Consider the following 27,476-nt stretch of genomic DNA (forward strand, 5'->3'; position numbering starts at 1 on the left):
CTACTCTTACTGGAACATTGGTCCTCGACTTGGCAACTAAGCTTCAATGCCAAAAAGTGTAAGGTCATGCACCTTGGCAGCAGAAATCCGTGCAGAACTTTCACCCTAAATGGTGAGACCTTAGCTAGGTCTGCAGCAGAACGAGACTTAGTGATCATTAGTGAAGACATGAAAACTGCCAATCAAGTGGAGAAAGCTTCATCCAAGGCTAGACAAATGATGGGTTGTATCCGTAGAAGTTTCGTCAGCCGGAAGCCCGAAGTCATAATGCCGTTGTACAGATCCATGGTGAGACCTCATCTGGAATTTTGTGTACAATTCTGGAGGCCACATTACCAAAAAGATGTGCTGAGAGCTGAATCAGTTCAGCGAATGGCCACCAGGATGGTCTCAGGACTCAAGGATCTCCCATATGAGGAAAGGCTGAGTAAATTGCAGTTATACTCACTCGAGGAGTGCAGAGAGAAGGAAGACATGATTGAGACTTTCAAATACATCACAGGCCGTATCAAGGTGGAAGATGATATCTTTTTTCTTAAAGGACCCATGGCCACAAGAGGGCATCCGCTGAAAATCAGGGGCGGGAAATTTCATGGCGACACCAGGAAGTATTTCTTCACTGAAAGGGTGGTTGATCATTGGAATGATCTTCCACTGCAGGTAATTGAGGCCAGCAGCGTGCCAGATTTTAAGAGAAAATGGGATAGGCATGTGGGATCTCTTGGGGGAAGAAGTTAGGGGGGTGGGTCATTAGAGTGGGCAGACTTGATGGACCGTGGCCCTTTTCTGCCGTCATTTTCTATGTTTCTAAGTTTCTAACATGGCAACCACATGCTTTACATTAGTGTAATAGAAACAACATTATGTTTTTGAGTGATTTATTTATAGTAAATGGCTTTCAGGTTGAATAAGCAATTAATTTTATTCTAGTGCCCTAGACAGGGAAAGCACATAGGTGTATATAATGTGCCTTTTTTTTTTTTTTTTAAAGACAGCTTTAATCAGTGTGATGAGAGCACCCTTATTCTAGCAAAACAAACAAATGAAAGAAGGTTCCCACTACACTTTCACTATGGGCCAGTATTCAGAACTATTTAACCAGTTAAATGGTGCTCAGCTGCTTATCTGGAGATGTTCAGTGGCTCCCAGATAATGCCACTGAATATGCCCTCTAACCACGAAAATAGAAAGTGGCTGTTTGGGTAGGGTTACCATATGGCTCCAGAAAAAGGAGTACGGATTGAGACATCTAGACATCCATTAGTTTCAGTAGAAGTAAAACCCGGATGTCTCAATCTGTCCTCCTTTTTCTGGAGCTGTATGGTAACCCTATGTTTGGGGATGGTCCAGAGATAAAGTACGCACTTAACTGGAAAAGTGCCGATATTCAGCCCTTAAGCGATTAAGTTAACTGGCTTAGTAACACCAAAATAGAAGTCTTATCTTTGGCCATGTAAGGGAGTCTATAAGACACTGCCACTCCCCCTGCTGGATACTCCCTCACAGTGTTAGAGCTGCCTTAAGAGATGTAGCTCTTCCCTAAGGATGAGTGAGACAGGAGAGGAGGAGTCCAGGAAGCAGCTGCCAGGAAAGATAAGAGGCAGGGCCAGAAGAAGGTTGAAAGGGCTGAGACCCTTTTCAGACTTTGTCTTTAAACTAAGAGACTCCGCTTCTTCCCCTGAGCCTGTGTGGCCAGGCTGTGTGTCTGCAAAGGTTTTACCTGAAAAGAACCCGCCCAGGCTCTTACATATGGTGGCAGTGCTGAAACCTGAGCTTCTGTTTCAAAGAAGCTGATTCATGTACCTGTAGGTCTTGGGACCTCATTACAGCAGGGTAGGGTTTTTATTAATGGAGTAAGGAGATTAACTTCACCCTGCGAGAGGAACCAGAAGAAGTGCAGGTAGTGCTGAATAAGCAGGGGTTTTTTTGTTTGGCAAGTGCAGTACTACAAGGGCAATAGAGAAAAATCTGACCTGGCGTAGGAAGAAAAGAAGTGCATGTCTGGAATTCAGAATAAGCTACAAACTGTGGCCAGTGTAACAGAAAGAAAATGGAAAGTTAAAAAGTGATTAGTAGGCTGGGGAGCTTAGCTGATCAAGTACAGAGTGGGCTTTGGAGTGCACTTGGCAAAGAAGCCAGGAAAGTCCTGTAGAGGTAGAACTGACAAGCATGGAAGGAATGACAAGCATAGAGAAACTGATTCAGGTGGTGATGGAGGGGCAGCAGCAACTGCATCGGCAGCAGTTTATGTAGACCCATTTGGAGCAGCAGCGGCAACAAATGCTATAGAAGTTTAGGGTTAACATACGTCCAGATTTCCCCGAACATTTCCTCCTTTTGAGGACATGTCCGGAAGTCTGTACGGCTTTTCAAAACCAGGTACTTTGTCCGGATTTTGAAAAGCTGTGTTGGGCAGGGAGGAAGTCTGTGCATGTGCGGCCGGCGTCATCATGTAGCGTCCATGCATGCGTGGATTTCTTGCCCGACAAGAGCAGGCAGTGGGGGGCGGGGCTAGGGGGGGCTTGGGGACTGGAATAGGGAGGGGATGGGCGTAACTAGGCGGGCCTGGGGGCAGGGCTAGGGGTTTCGGAAAATCCAGCAACCCTAGCTGCAACAGGCCTTGCGAGGAGAGGCAGCCTCAGCTTCTCAGGTACCCATGCTACAAACTTCCCCTCCGGTTCACATGCTGAAGAAAATGGCACCGGAGGATGACCCGGGCGATTTCCTAATAAACTTTGAAAGGAATTTCCCACTGATCAGGCTGGCCAGAAACAGCATGAACAGCTTATTTGGGAAGTCTTCTAATCGATGGCAGTCAGACTACCTTCCAGGGATGGCAACCTATGCACAAGTGAAGGCCGCCATTCTGGAAAGAGCTGGCTGCACCCCAGAAGCCCATCGGCAATAATTCTGAAGAGCATCTCTGCAAGGGAAGGAGAATCCCCAGAGCTACTTTTACCGGCTTAAAGAATAGCTTGGAGGTGGCTTCCACCCAAGGGGAAAACTGGCCTGGAGATAGCGAGAAGTGTATTCCTGCAAAGGTGCCAAAATCCCACAGCCAACGGCGGCAGCAAAAATTGCACGGTTCCCTTGATTTGGGTGCTGCAGTTGATGAGAATCAGGGTTCAGAGGAACAAGAACAGGAAGTCCCAGACCCATTGGATAGCCTGCCGGAATGGAGTGGAGATGGGTCCCCAGGGGAATTTAAATGTGCCCAGGCTGGGGATGAGCCCTTTAGGGAAGCGTGGGTTCAGGCTGTGATTGTGGATGGGAATCCAATGGACAATCAAGATCCCTCTAGGACGGTGGTTCTCAACCCTGTCCTGGAGGACCATCAGCCAGTCGGGTTTTTGGGAAAGCCCTAATGAATATGCATGAGAGAGATTTGCATATTAATAATAAATAAAAGTAGGTATCTACTTTTATTTATAGAATGAGCTTACAATAGGTTCCCTGTTATATGAGTAGAGTTATCATCTACATGTCTTGAATTGAGATTTAGTATTTTTCAGTAGATAGGTGCACTTCCTCACTTCTTTCATGATCCTTGTTGGTTTCTTACTTGGGCCTGTTTGTTGCCTCAGACATTTTTGTCCATGTAATGCACTTTATTTCTTTTCAGTCGACGCTGGCGTCGCTGGAACCGTTTCAATCGAAGAAGGTGCAGAGCTGCGGTAAAATCCGTCTCATTCTATTGGTTGGTTATCGTCTTGGTCTTTCTCAACACGTTGACCATCTCCTCTGAGCATTACGATCAACCAGAATGGCTAACTCTAATCCAAGGTAGATCCCAAATGTTTCACCTTTCACTTTAATGATTTAAGATTCCTAATCTACCCCCTTTTATTAAACTGCAATAGCAGGGAGCCATGCTGAATGCTCCGCGCTGCTCCCGACGCTCATAGAGCTCCTATGAGCTGTGGGAGCAGCGTGGTGCATTTTGCATGGCTCCCTGCATTAATAACTGCTATCATGATTTAGTAGAAGGGGGGTAGATTAGCTATTAAATGAATGTTGGGTGAATTTGTTAACTATATTCAATAATCCACTATCCAACATGTTGTACATTCCAAATGGACATGCATAACAAACCTAAAATTCACAGCATGGCTCTGCAGTAGTTATAAATGTTGTATGTTATTCATGCTTGCTCATAGCAGTTTATGAAAGATATGGCATTATTTTTTATTTTCAATAGAAGTAGAATTTCATGAATGTAATTTCTCTTCTGCTGGTTGGTTTTATTGTAGTGATGATGATATTTCACAGTGATAGATGTAATTAATAAAAATGTTTTATGCAGTTTGAAACAATCTCAGCAAAAATGAATTAAACACTTTTTTAAAAAATATTTTATTTTTTTCACAGAAGTTGCAAACAAAGTTCTTCTGGCTTTATTCACCTGTGAAATGTTAGTAAAGATGTACAGTTTAGGCCTCCAGGCTTATTTTGTGTCCCTCTTTAATCGTTTTGATTGCTTCGTGGTCTGTGGTGGTATTGTTGAAACCATTCTGGTTGAGCTGCAAATCATGTCCCCCCTGGGGATCTCAGTGTTCCGCTGTGTGCGTCTTTTAAGGATTTTTAAAGTTACAAGGTAAGAAAAACCCTAGCAAATATTTTTTCACTCAGTGTGTAATTAAACTCTGGAATTCCTTGCCAGTGAATGTGGTGAAATCAGTTAACTTAGAAGGGCTGAAAATGGCTTGGATAACTTCCTAATAATAATAATTAAATATTTTATTAAATGAAATAGTACATTGTACAATATATGAATATATACATATATATATATATAAATAGATGAATGTAAAATAATCATGTATAGCAAATGAATATATCTACAAAAGTAAACATATCTTAGAATAATTAAATTAACTTAACTATATTTCAGATACAATTGTAAAGAAGAAAGGCTACCTAACTAATTACCCTCTCCCAAAAACCCCTACCCACTCCCCTTCCATAAGAACATAAGAATTGCCGCTGCTGGGTCAGACCAGTGGTCCATCATGCCCAAAGGTCCGCTCACGCGGCGGCCCTCTGGTCAAAGACCAGTGCCCTAACTGAGACTAGCCCTACCTGCGTACGTTCTGGTTCAGCAGGAACTTGTCTAACTTTGTCTTAAATCCCTGGAGGGCGTTTTCCCCTATAACAGACTCCAGAAGAGCGTTCCAGTTTTCTACCACTCTCTGGGTGAAGAAGAACTTCCTTACGTTCGTACGGAATCTATCCCCTTTCAACTTTAGAGAGTGCCCTCTCGTTCTCCCTACATTGGAGAGGTTGAAAACCTGCCCTTATCTACTAGGAATGCATTAAGAAAAATTAAGGTCTACCTAATAAAACACCGACTTCAAGCAGTGGGTTGTATTTAAAAATGTTTGCCAAATCATGAGTAACATTTTACCCTGTTTTATATCCCAATCAGAAACAGACATAACCTCCATGAACACAAGATGTAACATATGAGCTCTCCAATGACCATAAGTCAGACCTGTAGATCTTATTCATAATTCCTGAAAGAAAAGTCCATACGCCATTATTAAATTGGACTTGGGAAAATCCACTGTTTATTCCTAGGATAAGTAGCATGAAATCTGTTTTACTCATTGGGATCTTGCCAGGTGCTTATGACATGGCCACTGTTGGAAACTAGATTCTAGGATTGATGGGCCTTTGGTCTGTCCCAGTATGGCAATGTTTATGTTCCCATGTACTTTTTATTATGTGCGTATTTTTTTAAAGGAAAATAATATGCATAGATTTCAAAATGCACTTCTTCCTAATGTGGCTAAAACTTGCCCACATTGTGCAAACACTGAGGGAAAGCAATTTCAAGATGGCCAACTGTAAATGGCTTTGAAACTTGTTCTTTCTGAACATTGTTTTTACAATAATGTGTTTTAGATTTCATTGTGTTTTCTAATAGAGGATGACACAGGGAGAAATTTGTCACCGTCCCCGCAGGACCTCAGTTTCTCTGCCCCGTCCACGCGACTTTTGTCGCTGTCCTTGCCCCATTCCTGTAAGCTCTGCCAAACACTGAGGCTTGTGCGGATGAGGATAGAGCTTAGGCATTGGTGGAATGAGGCATTATGACATCACAATCTGAGCTCTAGAATGTTGCTACTTAGGATTTTAAAGCGTTTGAGGCTTGTGCAGATGAGGACAGAGCTTGCAGGAATGGGGCAGGGACAGGAAAAGAACTTGCGGGGATGGGAAAATGAGTTCCCTGGGGGGGGGGGACTGGAAAAATTTGTCCTCATGTCATTCTCTATTTCCTAATATTTCACTTCTGTTGTTTTAATGTATGCCGCACATTTAAATTTTGCAGGCATTGGGCATCCCTGAGCAACCTCGTAGCATCTTTGCTAAACTCAATGAAGTCCATTGCATCGCTGCTGCTTCTCCTTTTCCTCTTCATCATCATTTTCTCCTTGCTTGGAATGCAGCTCTTTGGGGGCAAATTTAATTTTGATGAAACTCAGAGAAAACGGAGTACCTTTGATAACTTTCCTCAGGCTCTCTTAACTGTATTCCAGGTAACCTTTTTTTATTTTTTTCTAGATTAAAATTTCTGGATTGAATTGCATGCCTTCGTTTTTTTTAACCTCAGTTTATTCTTACTACTACTACACTTCTCCCTCCATATTCGCTGTGATAGGGGATTAGCAGACCCGCGAATACAGAAAAAACGCAAATAACATTTTCAGATGTTATTCGCTGTTTTCTATTAAAAACCATCATGAATATGGTGAAACCGTGAATAACATGGTGGGAGACCTGGCCTATTCCCGAAGGAGAGACAAAACATGGTGAAGAAAGTGCTGGGAATCAGCGATTTTCTCTGTAAACACTTGGAATCAGCGATTTCTCTATGCAAGCTGACGTAATGGGGGGGAGGAGCCAGCAAGCTAAAAACCGTGAATAGTCGAAACCGTGAATGCTGAAACCATGAATATGGAGGGAGAAGTGTACTGCCATTTATTATTTCTGTAGTGCTACAAGAGACGATCCCTGCTCGAAAGAGCTTATAATTTAATTATGACAGACACACTGGACAAAAATTGTGAATAAAATATGCAGTTCATGTAGGGAAATACAAAAGGAAAAATAGGTAGAGAGGATAAAGGGCAACAGAGGGAACGGCAGACAAATATGGTGCTTTACAAGTCAGTGGGGTTAGACTTACATTCAGCTTCGAAAAAGTGGACTTTTAACCTGGATTTGAATACTGCCAGAGACAGAGCCCTATGCACCAAATCAGGCAGATTTCTGCAGGCTTACGGCGCAGCAATGCAGAAGGGATGGAGTCGGGAGTTGGCAGTAGAGGAGAAGAGAACAGAGAAGAGAGACTTGCCTGACGAACAGAGTTCCCGGGACGGAGTATAAGGAGAGATAAGAGAGGATAGATATTGAGGAGCATTTGTAGATCAGTAAGAGGAGTTTGAACTGTATGCAGAAGTGGACAGGGAGCCATATGAAGCAACTTGAGGAGAGAGGTAATATGTGCATAATGGCACTGGCGGAAAATGATAATAGGGACAAGTGGAATTGTCCAATAAGAAAAGGTGCAATGAATAAAGATGTCTTTCAACTCATCTGAATAATCAGGTAATCCTTTATTCTTCCAAAAATACTCGACCCGACATGTACATGTTTCGGCCCTACGGCCTGCGTCAGGAGTCTATAGGCAATGTATAAAATCATATGAACATATATGAAAACATATCAACACTATCAAAATATATATTAACACATTCAAATTACTAAAAATATATTATAAAAGAAACAGCAATATTGATTAACCAATACACACAACCATATATTTTAATACACCAAACATAAAAAAGTATAAATAACTTATATCATATAAATGTATCATATACAAAATATCATATATAAATTTAAAATAAACCATAAATAACAAATAAATTTAAAATAGAGCACAATCTAGATATAACAACAAAACAATCAATCAATGCATCAATGTATTTTCACTAAAAAAACTAAAAGTAAAAATACTTAATTACATGGAGTAAAAAGATAACAACAACAATAAGCCAAAAAACAAATCAATATGTTTAAACACTATATACTCAATAATCATAAACTAATAAAAGTGTATCTACATACTGGAAATAAATATATAAAATATATTAAAATAAAGTCACTAAAAGAGCAGATATCAATATTAAAAAAGGAAGTAATTAACCAAAGACAACTAACCCAGCAGACGTCAATATTAAAAAGGATATAAATAACTAGAATAATAGTAATAAGAACACTGCAGTACCTTAGAGATCTTTGGGTATGAAATAACCTGGTGTATGGACCACTCTAGAAAACTGTATTTATCTAAAAATAGAAAAGGTACATCTACTGAAAGGTAGAACAAAAAAATATATAAAAACTATGCCGTTATAAAATTAAAAAAGAGAGTGAAATATAAATCTATAGTGCCACAATTCAATGTACATAAATCAGAGATACAAAAACAAAAATCATTTGTCAAAACGTCATTGTATGAATGCTGGCACAACCAGTTGAAACCACGCATAGAAAAAGTGACTATAGTGCCACAGCCCAAACGGTGCTGTAAAGTAAAATTAAAAGGCAAATAAAAACACAGTAAAAGTGGCTACAGTGCCACAGCCCGAACGGTGCTGTGATTGAAAATCAAAGGCAAATAAAAAGCAAATAAAAAGCAAAGTTGAGGATAATACATAAAAAATATGTATAAGTGACTGTAGTACCCCAAACGCTACTGAAAATGAAACTAAAAGGCAAAGTTGCAAACGATACTAAAAATAAAAAGCAAGGTAGAAAAAGAAAATAAAATAAAGATAAAAAGAGGGACGCTTACCAAGACGCCGTCATGCGAATGCTGGCTGTAAAGTGAAATTGAAAATTGTACAGGTCGCAAAAAGGCAGTGAATAAAAAGCGGAAAAAACGTGATGACGTAAGAAACGTGATGACGTCATCAGTATCTAAAGAGAAACGTGCTATGAAGCAAAAAGATGCTATAAAGTCCTCAAAAGAGGTAAAAACAAAAAACAGAGGGAAAATTGAACATAAAAAGAGCTAAACAAATGCAAATCAATGTAAGAACATAAGAAAAAATATATGGTATATATAAAATTGACAAAAGAGCTCAAACATAAGAAAAAAATAAAAAAATAAAAATAAAAAACAGAAATGGCAAAATATAAAGAATAAAAGAATAAAACCAATAAAAATAATAAAATATAACAATACAACTGCAATAATACTCAACATAAAAAATATATATATATATAGGGGGCTCACATACAAGATCTCAAATCTAATTCCATGTTAAGACCTTGTGGACTGATGGTATTAAAATTGTGTATAAAGCGTTGTTCCTCCTTTATAAGGAAATTGTCCGAATTACCACCTCTCCATCTGGTTTTAACAACTTTTAAAACAAAAAACTTTAAATCCGTAATGCAGTGTCCTTTATCGTACCAATGTTCAACAATCGGAGCAGATTGTACATTTCTGCTAATACAGCTCCTATGTTCAATTAATCTAGTTTTAATCATACGTTTTGTTTTTCCAATGTACCATTTATTACAAGGACAAATGATAGCATAAATCACTTGTGATGTCTGACAATCACTATATTCTGTCAAATTTATTTTGACTCCCGTCACTGGATGTTCATAACTAGTCACCGTCATACTATGCTTACATACAGAACAATGTCCGCAAGGTATGTGTCCTACGGGGCCATCACTAACAACTGGGGATCCTGGTAACGCAGATGGTACTAAAATGTCCCTTAAGTTTCTATTTCTTGAATATGCTATTACTGGTTTGATCCTTTCAAAACAAGCATGGGGCTGTAAAATGTGCCAATTTTTTCTAATGATATACTGAATATCACTAGAAAGGTATGAAAACCTCAAAGTACATACCAATTCAGGTTTTGATCTGACTGCAGCGTGGTTTCAACTGGTTGTGCCAGCATTCATACAATGACGTTTTGACAAATGATTTTTGTTTTTGTTTTTTCATCTCTGTGATTTATGTACATTGAATTGTGGCACTATAGATTTATATTTCACTCTCTTTTTTAATTTTATAACGGCATAGTTTTTATATATTTTTTTGTTCTACCTTTCAGTAGATGTACCTTTTCTATTTTTAGATAAATACAGTTTTCTAGAGTGGTCCATACACCAGGTTATTTCATACCCAAAGATCTCTAAGGTACTGCAGTGTTCTTATTACTATTATTCTAGTTATTTATATCCTTTTTAATATTGACGTCTGCTGGGTTAGTTGTCTTTGGTTAATTACTTCCTTTTTTAATATTGATATCTGCTCTTTTAGTGACTTTATTTTAATATATTTTATATATTTATTTCCAGTATGTAGATACACTTTTATTAGTTTATGATTATTGAGTATATAGTGTTTAAACATATTGATTTGTTTTTTGGCTTATTGTTGTTGTTATCTTTTTACTCCATGTAATTAAGTATTTTTACTTTTAGTTTTTTTAGTGAAAATACATTGATGCATTGATTGATTGTTTTGTTGTTATATCTAGATTGTGCTCTATTTTAAATTTATTTGTTATTTATGGTTTATTTTAAATTTATATATGATATTTTGTATATGATACATTTATATGATATAAGTTATTTATACTTTTTTATGTTTGGTGTATTAAAATATATGGTTGTGTGTATTGGTTAATCAATATTGCTGTTTCTTTTATAATATATTTTTAGTAATTTGAATGTGTTAATATATATTTTGATAGTGTTGATATGTTTTCATATATGTTCATATGATTTTATACATTGCCTATAGACTCCTGACGCAGGCCGTAGGGCCGAAACATGTACATGTCGGGTCGAGTATTTTTGGAAGAATAAAGGATTACCTGATTATTCAGATGAGTTGAAAGACATCTTTATTCATTGCACCTTTTCTTATTGGACAATTCCACTTGTCCCTATTATTCTATCTGTTGTGGATTTGTTTCCCCTGTGTTTTGCGCGGAAAATGAGGCATGCAGCAGAATTCTGAACGGATTGGAAGGGACGGAGATAGCTTGGCAGAAGACCTGTGAGAAGCATGTTGCAGTAATCCAGGCGAGAGGTGATGAGAGTGTGGATGGGGAGCGTGGCAGCGTGCTCAGATAGAAAAGTCTGGATTTTAGCAACGTTGTATAGAAAGAAGCAACACGTTTTGGCGTTCTGTTGAATATACGATGAGAAGGAAAGAGATGCGTCAAAGATGACCCCGAGGTTGCGTGCTGATGAGACAGGGAAGATGAGAGCGTTAGCCATCAAAATAGCGAACGGAGAAAGAGGAGAAGTAGGTTTAGGAGGAAAGATAAGGAGTTCAGTCTTGCCCATATTTAATATTAGATGGTGGCAAGACATCCAGGTAGAAATGTCAGCCAAACAGGCCAAGACTTGGGCTTGGATCCCTGTAGAAATTTCAGGCATAGAGAGGTAAATTTGTGAGTCGTCAGCCTAGAGATGGAACTGGAAGCCATGGGAGGAGATTAGAGCACTAAGGAAGGATATGTAGATGGAGAGAAGAGGTCCCAGAACAGCGCCTGAGGTACACTGACTGATAGTAGAATGCAGCGGAGGAGGATACTCTACAGATGGGAAGAAAACCATGAAATAGCAGAACCCTGAAATCCAAGCGAGGACAGCTTATCGATGAGCAGGTGGCGATCTACAGTGTCAAAGGCCACAGATAGATCAAGGAGGATGAGGATGGATAGAAGCCTTTGGATTTGGCCAGGAGTAGATCATTGGAGACAAGGGCAGTTTCCGTAGAATGGAGTGGGCAAAAGTCCGTTTGAAGTGGGTTGAGAATGGCTCGAGATGAAAGAAAGTCAAGACAATGGCAGTGAACAGCACATTCCAGTAGCTTGGATAAGAAGGGGAGGAGGGAGACGGAGCGATAATTGGAGGGGCAGGTAAGGTCCAGCAATGGTTTTTTGAGGAGTGGCGTAATTACAGCATGTTTGAAGGTGTTGGGTGCAGTCGCAGTATAGCGTTCTAGGATAAGGATATGGCAGATAGTGGGGATGACAGTAGGAAAGATGGGGATCAGTAGATGGATGGAGATAGGATCAGAGGAACAGGTAGTGAGTTTGGAGGAGGAGAGAAGATGTATAGTATCCTCCTCTGTGTTTTCAGAGAAGGAAAGAAAGGTGGCAGGAGTTATTGAAAATGTTCCTAGGAAACCATCATATGGTGTTCTCAATCAGTGGAGAAGGCTTCAAGGCCATGACACATGAAGACGTGGAAGAAATTTTTGAAGAGAGTGCCATAGAATCCAACAATGAAGACCTGGCCAAAATGGAGCATCAACGGGGCGGACGGTAGGAAGGAGAGGTGGTGGCAATTCAGTTGAGAACTCAAGGTTAGTCTTTTGAACACTGTCATAAGTACTCAGCCATGGTCTTGGGAGAAAGTGAAGGAGGAGTCAGAAGTGAGGGCACTTTGAGAAGAGAGTTGAATGTGGTAAAGGGGCAACGGGCGTTGGATCCAAGAGAATCAGTCAAGTAGGGTGTAGTAGTGTTGTTTTGCAAGCAAAAGGATGGATTGGAGAAGGTCAACAGGAATTTGTTGTTGAAATCATCCCATTTAAAAACCATAGCAAAAATACTTGGAATGCACCTGGAGGCCTTTAGTTAACTCTGTCTGGGAACCTTTTTACTCCAGAAAGTCTCAAGAATACAAGATTAGAAATAACTAACTTTCCACAGAGCATTGCTTTTCTTTTTGTTTAAAAAAAATGGGGTGTTATATTGATTTTTTAGTACATTCTATAAACAGGTACTCCAATGCAGAATTTTTTGATCATTAAAAATGGAAGTTTATGTACACCTACAGGCAATTATCTGGTCACTGATCTGACAAATTGATCGGCACCTAAATAACTCCCAGAAGCCTGGATATTCAATGCTGGTGCCTGTATTAGACCTAACATTGAATTTTCAAGTAATTTTCTGCCTGCGTTTCCAAAGTATTTAACATAAGAAATAATGATAACCAAATATGATCTAAATGGAATGCCCATTCGGAAGTGTTGTACATTGTTCAGTCCATCTGTTCTACTCATTAGATTCTGACAGGTGAAGACTGGAATGCTGTCATGTATGATGGTATTATGGCCTACGGTGGACCATCCTCCTCAGGAATGATAGTTTGTATATACTTCATTATTCTGTTCATATGTGGTAACTGTATCCTTTCTGTTCAATTAATTATCTACTAATTTGTCCTTTATGATTGTCAGCATTCAGAATTAGAATTATAGCCCTCACTAGAACCAGAATATTTTTAATTCAGCAAGAATCTGATTCAAGTGCCAAGTGATAACAGAATTAATGTGAAAACCTATAATAAACTTATTTGAACGTAAGAAATCTTTTTGTATGGAAGTTTAGGAATAACACCATAGGAAGCAATGGTGAGAGAGGAGGATTAAGAAAATTCTATAATGTTTTGTTTTATGGAAAAACACTATCATAGCTGGAAGAAACCTAAAATACAGCATCCTATAGAACTTCTGAACCGTACTACATTTTTTTTCAGCATTGATGTGTGCAATTTTTTTTTAATTTAACAGCATTACTGTACTTTTAATGGTGAGAAAACCATGGTGTATTACATTGGTTGATAAGCAGATTAATTGTGCAATTCTGTACATTATTGTACAATACTGTACATTTATTTATTTTCTAGCATTGTTCTGTGCAATTATTTTAAGAATGTTATTTCTATAAGGAATACTGCAAGTAAAAACATAGGTTTGCAGCATTCTAAATGTTCTGCTATGGCTTTTGTCAAATGCTGTCCCATGCAGGAACTTATGTCAATTTTTACAATAGGATCCATTGTTCACGGTTTGCGGTTTCAAGGCACAAAATATATGCTGGAACCTAACCTCTATTATTCCACGGGCGCAGTGTTTTGTCATTCGCAATTTCACGGGTTGCGGCCTTTTCTGGGAGCCATACCACTATGAATAACGAGAATGGACTGTATGATAAATTTGTGTTGACCTAGATAAAGTTTGCCAAACAAAAGGTGATACCCTAGGGCACAAACCCTATTTATAGTTAAATCCTCTCCTCCCTCTGGATGTGTCCTATGCTTCTTTCCAGGCTCATGGGGTCATCTTCTTTCCAGTTAGTGACCCCTAATAATAGAAGAAGTTTTTTACTCTCAGCAGTAAGTTTCTGAGGGAAGCAAAAGCTGTCAAAATCTTTTGCACTGGAAATGGCAGCCTTACAGCTTGGATTACCTCTGCTTCAAGCAGAAGTGTTTATGCCTTGATTTGTCAGCTGCTGAAGTGACCTTGAAGTCTTTTCTGGATGAATCAGTATTTTTGGACAAATGTATAGGTGGAGTTAAGTTGAGGATGTTAATGAGGGTGCTGATGGCTGCTCCTGGATCCTTGCAATATTTTTTCTTAGTCTGTGTTTTTTCTTTGTTCCTGTGGGTATTGTTTATGTCATTAACCCTTTATTTGGCATTTTTGCTGAGAAGCAACGTGTGTCTTCTATGGCTCTTATGGGAGATCTGCATCTCCAAATGTCTTTTCTTGGTACTGTTGCTCATTCAACATCATGTTACGTAAAGCAGCCATTTCACTATTAAAGGGTTAAAGGGTTAATATATATTTTTCTACAGTTACTCTCCTGCCCTTTTTTTTTTTACAATTTGTCACCCTATGTCCCCCCCCCCCCAGAAATTGATTGTGCGATGTGCTGCATTGCAGTCTTAACATAACATAGTATACAGTGGCATAGTAAGGGGGTGGGGTCCACCCTGGGTGCTGGCACCCGTCCTGCTCTCTGCCCCTCCTCCAATCCTTCCCCACCTCCTTCTACCACATGTGCGCACCCCTTCCCTTCCCTCATACCTCCTTAACGTTCATGGTGCAAGCAACAACCCCAAACTGCTGCTCGCGCCAGCATTGGCTCTCCCTCTGATGTCACTTCCTGGACCTGCACCTAGGAAGTGATGTCAGAGGAAGAGCCGATGCTGGTGTGAGCAGCAGGTTGAAGAAGGGAAGGGGCATGCACATGGCTTTAGGGGGTGTGGAAAGAGCAGGTGGGGGCGGAGAAAGGGGTGGGTGAAGGGCGCCTCTCACCCTAAGTAGGCTACTGATAACATAACATAGCATAAAATTTTATTTGTATACCGCAATACACTGTGAAGTTCATTGCGGTTAACAGGAATTAAGTAAAAGACCGTACCTGAGAGGTGAGGGTGCACGTACAAATAACTTAGGAGCAAAACAAGGTCAATTTCAAATACAATCATGGTAAGGTAATACGACAAAAAACAAGAACTCAAGTGAGTGAACCCCCAACGAAACGTATGATACGGACAATGTGTACTGTTTGGTCCTTAAGATGATTTGAACCAGATATTCTGCTGAATGTCTTTTTGGCCATTGCTGTGGATAATTTAGCAGACGCTGAAAGCTTGAATACAGCTCAAAAAGAAGAAGCAGAGGAAAAAGAAAAAAAAAAGACTGCCAGGTATCTAACACCCCCCCAGTAGTAAGACAACAAAATTGAAGGTTTGCTTTCATTAGTAATGCTGAAAGGGTCTCCCATAGCGTACAGTTGCTAGTGCTGTGAAGCTCTAACCAGTCCTCGGGACCTCCCAGTCAGTCAGATTCTCAGCTTTTCCTCATGGACACTCTTGAGAGAGATTTGCATGCAATCTATGCAAATATGTCATATATTTATTATGTATTTTCATTAGGGAGTCCTGAAAACCTGCAATTTAATACCTAGGGGTATACAGTACGTTAGGCTATATGCCACACCAGAGCTTTCCAGATAAGTTCTAATTAATAAGAATATAAGTACAGTAAAACCTTGGATTGCAAGTAACTTGCTTTGCAAGCGTTTTGCAAGGCAAGCAAAACATTTTATTAAATTTTAACTTGATATACAAGCAATTTCTTGCAATACAAGTACATACAGTGTACACACATCACAACTGAGCCGATGGTTCTTCTCTCTCTGACACTGCAAGAATGTAGTGACTATTTTAAATAAGCAAAGTCTTGCAATACGAGTACATCATCACAACTGAGCTGATGGTTCTTCTCTTTCTGACGCTCCGGGAGTGTAGTGACTGTTCTAAATGAGCGAGGTCTTGCAATACGAGTACGTATAGTATTTTGTATTAAAGTTTTTGGGTTGTGAAACGAATCGTCTGAGTTTCCATTATTTCCTATGGGGAAATTCACTTTGATATACGAGTGCTTTGGATTACAAGCATGCTTCTGGAACGAATTATGCTCGCAAACCAAGGTTTTACTTTATATAATAATAACAACTTTATTCTTTTATACCGCCATAACCAAAAGTTCTAGGCGGTTTACACTAAAAAGAGCTGGACAATCAGCAAAATACAATAATACAGTAAAAAATACAAATATTTGTTAAATAGAATTTCAGTAACAAAACTCACTAAGTAATAAACTTATCGAACAAAGTGGTCTTAATTAATTTTTGAAAACTGCAATAGGATAACATAGCTTGCTGAATACATTTACCTAACCAAGATGGCTGCCTACCAGATTGAAATGCTAGGGTCCTATCTAAGAAGGTCTTATATCTGCACCCATTAATTTTTGGATAAGAAAATAAGTAGAAGTATCTAGTTTCTCTTGATGGTCTATGCAACACAAAATGGGGAAAAAGGTAAGCTGGAGACAATCCCAATATCAGCTTAAAGCAGATACAGGAAAATTTGAATAACACTCTTGCCTCCAAAGGCAGCCAATGAAGCAAACGATAATATGGACTAATATAGTCATTCTTTTTTAAACCAAAAATCAATCGAACAGCTGTATTCTGAATTATCCTTAATTTCCTCATAATTTTTTTAGGTGCTCCTAAATAGATGATGTTACAATAGTCTAAAATAGATAAAACTAATGCCTGTACCAATAGTCTGAACGATAAAGGATCAAAATATTTTTTTATGGTTCTTAATTTCCACAATGTAAAAAAAGCATTTTTGTACCGCTAAGTTTGTGTGTTCTGCTAGTGTTAAATGTCGGTCTAGTGTGACTCCCAGAATTTTGATAGATTTAATAATCGGGTAGTCATGACCATTAAGATGAAGCAATGAGTTTGTTATTTTGTCGTTGGGACTAGCAAAAAAAAGTTTGATGAGCCGATGAGGAAGCCGCTTCTGAAGGCTCTTGAAATATAAATTGTTTAAATTTGATTGAATTTTATGAAGTTGGAACGAGATGAATGGCATTACTGAACCTATATGAGTTGTTTTTGTCTAAAAAGATTGGTTTGATGTCTAATAGTTATAAGAACAAACAGCGCTTCACTCAGACAAATGAAACAATTATGAACAAACTGGGAAATTAGGAAAAGGGGTGTAACTACAATATTTAAAGTACAGAACAAAGAGGGGGAAATACAAGGGAAGGGGGAAGATGGACATTATTGCAGGAAGGAACCAAGAAGGCAGGTCTATAAAATGTCCTTCAAAGGATGGTTAAAGTCCAAAGGGGTCTTTAAACAAAAAGTCTTTTAATTTGGACTTGAAGTAATTTAGGGATGTCTTCTCTTAAATGGTTTGGAACGGAGTTCCATAGTGAAGGGGCGCTAGCAGTGAAAATATTAGTGCGCATAGTATTGATGTTTAAGGATGGGATGGAAAGCAAGTTTTGAGAGACAGATCGGAGGGATCTTTGAGGGGTATTCTATACTCATGTTCCTTATTTTTTCTGCCTAAATGCATTACTTTGCATTTCTCCACATTAAACTTCATCTGCCATTTCTCTAACTTACACAAGTCGCTCTGGAGTAGAGAATGACACGGTGACAAAATTCATCACCGTTCCCGTCCCTGTGGATAACCATGGGAAATAATCCTATGTCATTTTCTAGTGTCTATTTCAACCTCGGTCCTTCTACACCAGCATTCTTCAAAGCAAAGCTTGCGGGTCAGTGGTTGTGGCCATTCATACTCTGATTCTTATGGGAGCCAAGGATAATGAAACCATTGTGACATCATTGATGTGATTGGCTCTTAGGCACTGGTGGAATGAGGCATTATGACATCACAATATCTGCTCTGGATACCAGAGACTGTCATTCTGTAGTGTCTATTTCAACCTCAGTCCTTCTACACCAGCATTCGTCAAAGCAAAGCTTGCGGGTCAGTGGTAGTGGCCATTCATACTCTGATTCTTCCCTCTCTTCTTAAAGAATGACATGAAGATTGTTTACCGCGGTTATCCGCGGGGACAGGAACGGTGATGAATTTTGTCACCGTGTCATTCTCTACTCTGGAGTTCCTCGCTATCCTTCTGCCATCTGATCGCCCGGCATAGCTTTGTGTCATCTGCAAACTTGATGATCTCACTGGATGTTCCTTCTTCCAGGTCATTGATATAAATATTAAATAAGATCGGCCCAAGTACCGAGCCCTGGGGTATACCTCTAGTCACTTTCTCCCAGTCGGAGAACTTCCCATTTATGCCCACTCTCTGTTTTCTGTTCTCCAGCCATTTCGTCTCATTCGTGGATGTGCTGCCCAGCGAGAACAGGCAGCAGGGGACAGGATTGGAGGCAGTCCTGGGGCGAGCTTGGGCGTGGGATCGGGGGGTATGATGTGGCGGAACCAGGGCAGGGATGGGTGGGACTGGGCAGGCCTGGGGGTGAGTGTAGGGGTCCAGATTTTCCAGATGGAAAATCTGGTAACCCTATATTCAGGTACTGGCACTGTGCAGCTGAAAATCCACGTTGGACCTAGTAGGCAGGAGCTGCTGCTGGTCTCATAGTTTGTTTCATTTTCAAGTGCTTGTTGGTGGAATTGAATATATTTCTTCTTCTTTTTTTTTTAATTTTTAAATTTATAGATTTTCAAATTACATACCAAGTAATCACTTATACAGAAAGTGAGTTAGTAAAGATATGACTTATAACCGATATAAATCACAGTCAAACCTATTTAGATAATAGTCAATAAAGAAAATTATTTTCAACTAACCCAACTCTCAAGTCCTCAAAATATAGATCTAAGATTACAATTTAGCGAGCAAAAGAATATTAATGTAAGAAGATAAATTACAGACAGAACTGAAATATGAGCAGTTAGATAAACTATAGAGCTGTTGGTTTCTCTTTATCCAGTCGAGACAAAGTCAGAAAAGCAATTAACTGTTGAGGTTCAAAAAAGACATATTTAAGTGAACGGTAGCAAACAATACACTTGCGAGGATGTCCTAAGTAAAAGGTCGCTCCCAGTGAAGTGACTCCAGCTTTCAATAAAAGACATTCTCTACGATGCTTTTGAGTTTCTCTAGAAAGGTCAGGAAACATTTGTATTTTACAACCAAGAAACTCTCTCTGTTTGTTTTATGAGACGAGCTTATAATAAATTCTGTTTTAAATGTCTTCTTCTACCAGAAAGGAGAGCCTGGAAAATAAAGAAGCTGGAAAATCAGATATTAAGGTATCGGTCTTGATTTTATTAAAGCAAATTTACTTTTCTATAATCTTCTGTTATAGAAACCAATGGTCTACAGCAGGGGTGTTAAACTCAAGGCCCGCGGGCCAAATCTGTCCCGCAGTGTAATTATATTTGGCCCGTGAGAAAATCCCAAATGTCTGCTAGGGCTGGCCCTTGGGGTATGTCAATGTAAGACAGCTATACTATCTTCACGATGTGTGTCAGTTGTTTTTAGACCTTTCACTTTTATTATTTTTTAATGGGTTTTAATTCATCATGTGACCATCGATTTCATTAGCAGGGTTTTTCGTGCCACTTTTTGGTTACGATTACGGTTGTGACTATGGTACTTGTCATGTGACCCCCCCCCCTTTTAAATTGCCGGCGTTTTTCGAGCCGGTTTTGCTTTCGTTTTGCTCAACTCAGAGCGCTAGAGATTGTCTCTACTAGGTAAGAGCCACCATGGCTTTATTTCATTCTTGGTTTTTATTTGTAACGTGCACATAGTTATTTTAAGTTATCTTAAGTTCCCATAAAATATTAGCTTATGGTTTTTATGCTTTTTATACTCTATTGGCACACTGCAACGTTTGTTAGTGCAGGACAGCTAGACTTTTTTTCACGCTCTGCAGCACAGCCTTTTTATTTATGCATTTTTAAACCTTTCCACACGCAAGGTTTTGTTATTATTTCTTTTTCACTATTTATATTATATTTTTTTGTTGGGTTTTAGTTTATTATGTGCCCGCGATGCTTCTTTGGCCACTTTTATGTTTACACTCTTTTAGTTTCTTTTGCCGAACCTTGTCCTTAAACGTGGTTACGACCACGACACTTGTTTTGGTTGGCCCGCGACTTTGTCCAAGTTTTTCATTTTGGCCCACTGTGTATTTGGTCTACAGCAAGGCTGCCATTCTGTTTAATGGTACACCACTTATATAGGGGAGTTATATGTGGTGAAACTAAGAGTTGCCACAGGAAGTATGTATCAGAGGGAGAAAGACGAGCAGAACCTGTGTCACTGTGCTGTCTGCTCTTTTGTTTTCCTTTCTGACTTCCCAGTTGTGGTAATGGAAAGGGTATGTTGGACAAGGAGAAGTTTGAGGAGATGGACTAGAGAAAGGGGGAAGGCAAGAAGGGGCGATACTGGATAGGAGAGAGAAGGGGAGATACTGGCCGAGTTGGATGGTGAAGGGAGAGGGAGATACAACTTTAAAAGGGACATGGTCAGGGGGAGTGGCATGGGTAAGACAGGAGTGTTCCAAAAATCTGTGGGCCATTTATGCGCTGAAATGCCATGAGTTGGGAGGGGCCGACATTTATACCAGGTTGGCATAAATTTTGACATTTGGCTTTAGGCAAGGGAATTGACTTTAACTGTTCTTCTATAAGGTTACCAGATTTTACTTTAGCAAAATCTGGACCCTTAGACCTGCCCCCCAGGCCCGCCCAGTTCTACCCATCTCCACCCCATTACACGCCAGTCCCACCCCCTAGCCCCGCCTACACTCCAGTCCTACCCTAGCCCCGCCCCCCTGCTGCCTGCTCTCATCAGGCAGGAGGGCATCCGCGCATGCGCGAATGTCCTCCTGCCCAATGCGATTTTGAGGAAGCTTTTCAAAACCCGTACAAAGTGCCGGGTTTTAAAAAGCTGTCTGGGGAAATCCGGACATCTGATAACCCTACTACTGTGTAAAGAACACTCATCCTGGAGCGCCTTTTATAGAATAGTCCCGACGCTGATTTTTGAGAGCTGTTTATAGAATTCTGCCCCTAGCTGATGAATTAGTTAATTTTTCTCCTAAATCATTTCCTATAGGTTCTAGTTGATGAATACCAAGAAGACGATGACGACGATGAGAAGGATCCTTATCCAACCGATGACATTCCAGGTAGAGGTCTGCATGGGAATGGTGATTGCGGGAATCCCACGGGTCCCGCGGGAATCCCCCCCTAACCCACGGGACTCCTACGGGGACCTCCCTCTAGCCAACGGGACTCCCACGGGGACGGAAGGCTTTGGAAGCAGGGTTCATCCATATAATATAATGGACATGTCAGCCTTAGTAAAAGAGGGGGTTTATAAGTTAATTACCTGAACAGAAAACAAAAAAAGGGTTCCAGCAAAGAGATTCCACAAGGAAAACAGCAGCGCAAACGCAAAAGAAACTGTGGAATTGATGATCCTGTCGGAAATAATTGCTGCTTTTTATGGGGACGGGCAGGGATGGAGATAATTCCTTGCGGAGACGGGTGGGGACGGAGAGGATCCTGGTGGGGACGGGCGGGGATGGGTGGGATTTCTATCCCCGTGCAACTCTCTAGTCATCTCTTTTCAGAAGGCAGACACTATTGGGCCTTTATATCTTCACAGTTGTGGGCAAGTAAAATGGGGAATCGATATTTAAAGGTTTACGAATCAACATTAGCTCTTTAAATTTAATTCTAAACAATATAGGTATCAAAAAATAGGCACAAGGGTATTTATCTCACAAATACAGTTCTGGGGATCACGTGAATGTTATGTTGGACTGTTGAAAGTACAAAAGACAATGCATTACAGCTCATGAAGAGCCATATATGTGCATATTTTTTTAATACTTAACATAATACATTATTTATTTATGACTGACTGCGCACAAGTGAGCGCCAAGGCAGCGGCTGTGAATATAAGGCTGCATAGAAGGCCCAGAAGAGAGTTATGAGAAATCCTCCAATTTTTCAATTAATATTATATTTATTTGGTTTGCTCTTGGTTAATATTATTTCCAGAATTTTTTTGGTCTAGATAATTGTGATTCGATCCTAATTTGCATTTTTTTTCCCCCCCCAGAGTTTGATTTGCACTGATATTTCTTTTAGTAGCTTTTTGTTTTACGATCCAAACATGTAAGAAATCTGTAAAATTGAATAAATTAACCCAAATATTGTTGCGCGTTAAGCAAAGCTTTAATGATTGCAAAACCCGAATTCCATTGCACCAAGCACTCCTGTTTCGTTTTGAAGTAGGTGAAGATGATGACGACGACGAACCGGAACCACCTGTTGGCCCTCGTCCTCGAAGAATATCAGAATTGAAACTGAAGGAGAAAATCACACCTATCCCCGAAGGGAGTGCCTTCTTCATTTTTAGTAATACCAACCCGTAAATACCCACTATTACAACTATTTTTTTTATTATTCTATCAATCGATTCTATAGTACTCAATCATTAAGCAATTTGTCCAGGAGTTGATTTTATTACATGGGGAAATGTAAACAGACCTGCAGTATTTTCAAAGTAAAAGCAACTGTGTCATTTCCGTTGAAAATTATCTTAGGAAGAGTGCTCGTATTTGCTTAGAACTCCTAATTTATCATGATCCTATCTCTACCTCTCTCTATATCCCTCAATCCCTGTATCCTTCAGGAACTTGTCCAATCCCTACATTAAGGGGATTCAAAGAGGGATTGGACAAGTTCCTGAAGGATACAGGGATTGAGGGATATAGATAGAGGTAGAGATAGGATCATGATAGAGGTAGAGATAGGATCATGGAAGGGTATAGATAGAAGAAAAATGGGGATTAAAGGGTTTTAGACAAAGGATCTTTTACAGGTCATGGACCTGATGGGCTGCCGCGGGAGCGGACTGCTGGGCGCGATGGACCCGTGGTCTGACCCGGCAGAGGCAACTTCTTATGTTCTTATGTATTCTGGGGCTGATATGCTGACCCGGCTATTACCCACGGTTGGCAGCGAACCTGGAAATTCAATGCTGGGGCCGTATCCAGCCACCAGCCTAAGTTCAGCCGTGGTAGATGTAACTGGCCATGCTAATATTCTTCGGCTGACCAGATAAATCATAGTGACCAAAGATGGACCTGCTATTTAGGCCAGTCTATTTGACTGCTAGACTTAGCCAGTGAATATTGGCGCTGACCAGGCTATATCATACTAGATAGCTGGTGGCTGGCTAGCCACCGACTGGGATATTTAGCAGTGGAAAGCAGGATATTGGCAGCTGGCTTAGCACTATTTAGCTGGCCAGGAGTTGTTCCCGGCTGGCTAAATAGCAATGACCATTGGGTAGTCTGAATCAGAATTTCCTGAATTCTAGAATTGGTCGCCCAAAGTTGAATGTGCAAATTTGAGTGCCAAATCGCAGATCTGCATACCAATTAATTAGCTAGAGGCCTCAACAATCATTAATTGGTGGTAATTGACAGCAATTTGGAGTTAGGCACATATTTGTCCTGTACACCGTTCGATCAAATGTGCAATTAAATTTCATCGTGCACAGCTCCAAAGGGGAAGTGGTCATGGGAAGGGCATGGGTGGATCCGGGAATATTCCCAGACATTTGGTGAGATGTTATAGAATACTATTATTTGCATGCCTAACTGCCTTAAAATTGTGCCCTAGCTTGTGCACTGGGTTTTGGCTGGCGTTAAAGTCGACAACCAGAGTTAGGTGCGAAACACACTCTAAACTAGTATTCTACAAAAGGACGTTCCGCACAGAGCATCCTTTATAGAATATTACCCTCTTGTCTTCCGTTTGTCTGCGGGTCCTTGTTCATGTTTGGGTTTCACGTTAATTATTTTTATTTTGATCCCCTCGATTTAATTGTATTGTACATCGCCTGGAATGTTAATAGGCGGTGAATCAAATTTTTAATAAAACTTTAAACCTTAGATTAGTCCAGATTATCCTGTTGCCTAACTTGAGGGATAAACAAAAACCACCACTATAGTAAATGCTACTCAGAAGTATCTGGGTAGTTCCAAATTTTACTCCAGCCCTGATCTCCCCAAGAACGCCTTCCCCTGCAGTGGGTAAAATATATGTGAAATAGCACTGTGCCTTTACTTTTACCTTTTACCACAAAAATGGCTTTTAAAATCACCCTCTTAGAGGTCCTTTTACTAAACTGTAGTAAATACTAGCCTGCATAAGAACACGCTGGTTTTCAGCCATCAAAAAATCCCCATTAATCAGTTTAAGAGTTCAGTACCAAACTCTTAAGATGCCTAGCAACTCATAAGTGAAGGTGCCCTCCTACACCTACGGATGCCTAACAATGCCTATGCTAAAAAGTAGGCGTGGTTAAAGGTGTAGAATAGGCATGACTGACTTAGGTGTCATTAGGCACCTAAATCACTCAAAACTTACCTTTTTAGTGAATATGACCCCTAAGGAACCCCCATTTTTCATTACTCTTCGCTCCCCTAATTCGCCCCCTGCTCCTACCCTCCTCCACGATAGCTTCTGTTTTCCCGATCTCCCCCATTCTCCCTCCCTCCTCTATCAAGTTCGGTTAAATTTGTTATATAGCTGATAAATTGCTGTAAATCTGCTGTCAACGCGGATCCTAATCTAACTGATGTAAACTGCCTAGAACTCGCTGGGTATGGCGGTATATAAGAATAAAATTATTATTATTATTATTATTATAGGCATCCGACATAGGCGCTGCCAAATTAGGCTTAGACTTAGACTTTTAGACTTAGACTTAGGCTGAGCAGAGCCTAAGTCTAAGTCTGCCTAATGGAGTGGAGCCTAAGTCTAAATCTGTCTAAGTCTAAATCTGCTTAGGCGTGATTGTATAAATGGCGCCGATTTTTTTGATTGACAACCACTCTGAGCAGTGTCTACAATGTAGACACTGCTTGGTGCCATTTATAGAATCAGGCCCGTAGAGTTTCAATAACATATCTTGCGTGACAAAGAATGGAATTGTCATATAGACTTAAGTAATGAAGACTTAAGACTTAAGTCATGAAGTCAAGACTTTAAGTCAAGACTTCAAGTCAAGTCTTCATGTCAAGACTTCATGTCAAGACTTCATGTCAAGACTTAAGTCAAGACTTAAGTCAAGACTTAAGTAATGAAGTCATATAGACTTAAGAGTAATGAAAAATGGGGGTTCCTTAGGGGTCATATCAACTGTCCAATTTGTTTTGAGTTTCAAGTTTAAGTTTCTTTACCTTTGATAGACCGTCTATCGAAACAAGTGTCTAAACGGTGTGCAATATAATGAGATTAAAAAAGAAATAAAAAAGGTGAATAAAAGCAATATCTTATCAAATATTAAAAATACTAGGCGAGTTCACATTGACGTACATGGAACAAAAGGGAAGTAGGGGAGGGGAAGTTTTTAAATACATCGAAGTAAAATGAATGAAAAAAGGGAGGTAAATGGAGAATGGTGATCCATTAGGGTGGGGGATCACATCAAGGGAAGTGTTTTGGCGTTTCAAGGCTTCACCAGAATGGAGGGTTTGAGAAGCGAGAGCTGGTACTAAAGAGTATAGGTGTCTTCCAGCATAGTTATTTAACATATGTGGGTTTGTGCTTTTTTTTTAAATTCTAGCATTCGAGTTGCATGTCACAGACTCATCAACCATCACATCTTTACAAACCTCATTTTGGTCTTCATCATGCTGAGCAGTGCTTCGCTTGCCGCCGAAGATCCCATTTCCAGTCAGTCTTTCCGGAACATTGTAAGCAACAATGCTTGGTTTACTATTGCAGCGTATAACACAAACAGCAGTGGTCTCTTTTCAGAACAGTCCAGGCTAGTCAGGGTCACATTATTTATCATAAGCACAGAAGGCCATTTTCAAAAAGGACGTCTAAGTCCGACTTGGGTATTTCCCACAAAATGTCCGAAGTTGGAAGCACAGAAATGTCCATTTTTGAAAGCCAGACTGCTACTTACTAGATATCCAAAACTTTTTTTTGTTGTTGTTGTTGTTAATCATTTACTTGGACATCGTGGCCAACAGGGCATCCAACCCTTAGGTAGCTAAAGGATAAAGGGATTGAGGGGTACAGATAGCAGCAGAGGTAGGTTATAGAAGTAGAGGTAGATTATAAAGGTCAAGAATTCACTTCACAGGTCAAGGACTTGGTGGGCCGCCGCGGGAGCAGGCCGCTGGGCGAGATGGACCTCCGGTCTGACCCAGTGGAGGCAACTTCTTATGTTCTTTTCTTTATACCCCGTTTTCAACCACAGAAACATCCGGGTTGAAAATGTCCAAACGCAGGCTATTTGTGGGAGTGGCCATCATTGTGATGAATTGGCCACATAGACATACCAACAGAGCGGTGGGACACCTTAAAGGACACAACTGTGAACGTCATATAAAGGGTTCCAGATGTACATCTCACAGTACCCTCCTTATAATTTAGGGTGAGCCCTTCAAAACTCCCCCAAAACCTTCTAAACCCACCTGTCTACTACCCCAATAGCCCCCAAGGCTGCAGGTGGCACCTATAAAGCAATAGAGTAGGGTTTTGGGGGGGATCACAGTTTCCACCATAAATAAAGTAGTTAGAGTGGCTTGTGGGCCTGGATCCTTCTCTCTGATTCACCAGCCCACCCACCAAGTTATTTAAGACACCTTTGTGATATTCTACTAGGCATTCCTATACCAAATGCTGCTGTTCTAAAGGCAGGTATGTACTCTTTCATTCAGATTTTTTTGGGGGGGTGAAAGGGAGTCGGTGTACAGTGGTGGAGTTTGGGGGTGTCATACCTTTATGTATCCAGTGACCATCTGGTCAGTTTGGGTCCCTTTGTGGCACTTAGACACTTCCAAAACAGGTCTAACTCAGACCGTCTTACGTTCCATCCAGGACGTCTTGAAAAAGGTTTGATTATCGCAGTAAGAAGCCCGTCCAAAACGCACCCATAAAATGCCTCCCAGCATGCCCCCTGGAACTCTGGATGCACTGCAAGTGAAATGTCTTGCTAGATGTTCAGGCGATTCAGATGTCCAAGCGCCAACTGAGGCATTAGCTTGGATGTTTTAGTTTCTTGGATTAGGAGCCCCACAGCCTCTAATAAAGGGGCCCTTTAACCAAACAGTGGTAAAAAGTGGCCTTAGCGTGCCCATACATGGGTCATTTCCATGTGGTGAGGCCATGTCTGCTGCTTGGGTAAAACAGCCAGTTTTCCCATTTTGTAGTATAAA

General features: G+C 40.2%; 1 protein-coding gene across 1 annotated transcript in view; it reads left to right on the forward strand.

Moving 5' to 3' along the window:
- The window catches only part of CACNA1D (calcium voltage-gated channel subunit alpha1 D), a 330,148-nt gene that overhangs the window by 165,049 nt on the left and 137,623 nt on the right, over positions 1 to 27,476 (forward strand). Inside the window, exons 11-19 of the mRNA XM_033925872.1 lie at positions 3,623 to 3,783; positions 4,369 to 4,594; positions 6,332 to 6,539; positions 13,127 to 13,247; positions 15,443 to 15,557; positions 19,473 to 19,518; positions 21,335 to 21,407; positions 22,522 to 22,660; positions 25,871 to 26,000. Of these exons, the coding sequence (XP_033781763.1) occupies positions 3,623 to 3,783; positions 4,369 to 4,594; positions 6,332 to 6,539; positions 13,127 to 13,247; positions 15,443 to 15,557; positions 19,473 to 19,518; positions 21,335 to 21,407; positions 22,522 to 22,660; positions 25,871 to 26,000 (1,219 nt within the window). The remainder of the gene's footprint in view (positions 1 to 3,622; positions 3,784 to 4,368; positions 4,595 to 6,331; positions 6,540 to 13,126; positions 13,248 to 15,442; positions 15,558 to 19,472; positions 19,519 to 21,334; positions 21,408 to 22,521; positions 22,661 to 25,870; positions 26,001 to 27,476) is intronic.

Source organism: Geotrypetes seraphini, chromosome 17 (assembly GCF_902459505.1).
Source record: "Geotrypetes seraphini chromosome 17, aGeoSer1.1, whole genome shotgun sequence".
In the NCBI taxonomy this organism is placed as follows: domain Eukaryota; kingdom Metazoa; phylum Chordata; class Amphibia; order Gymnophiona; family Dermophiidae; genus Geotrypetes; species Geotrypetes seraphini.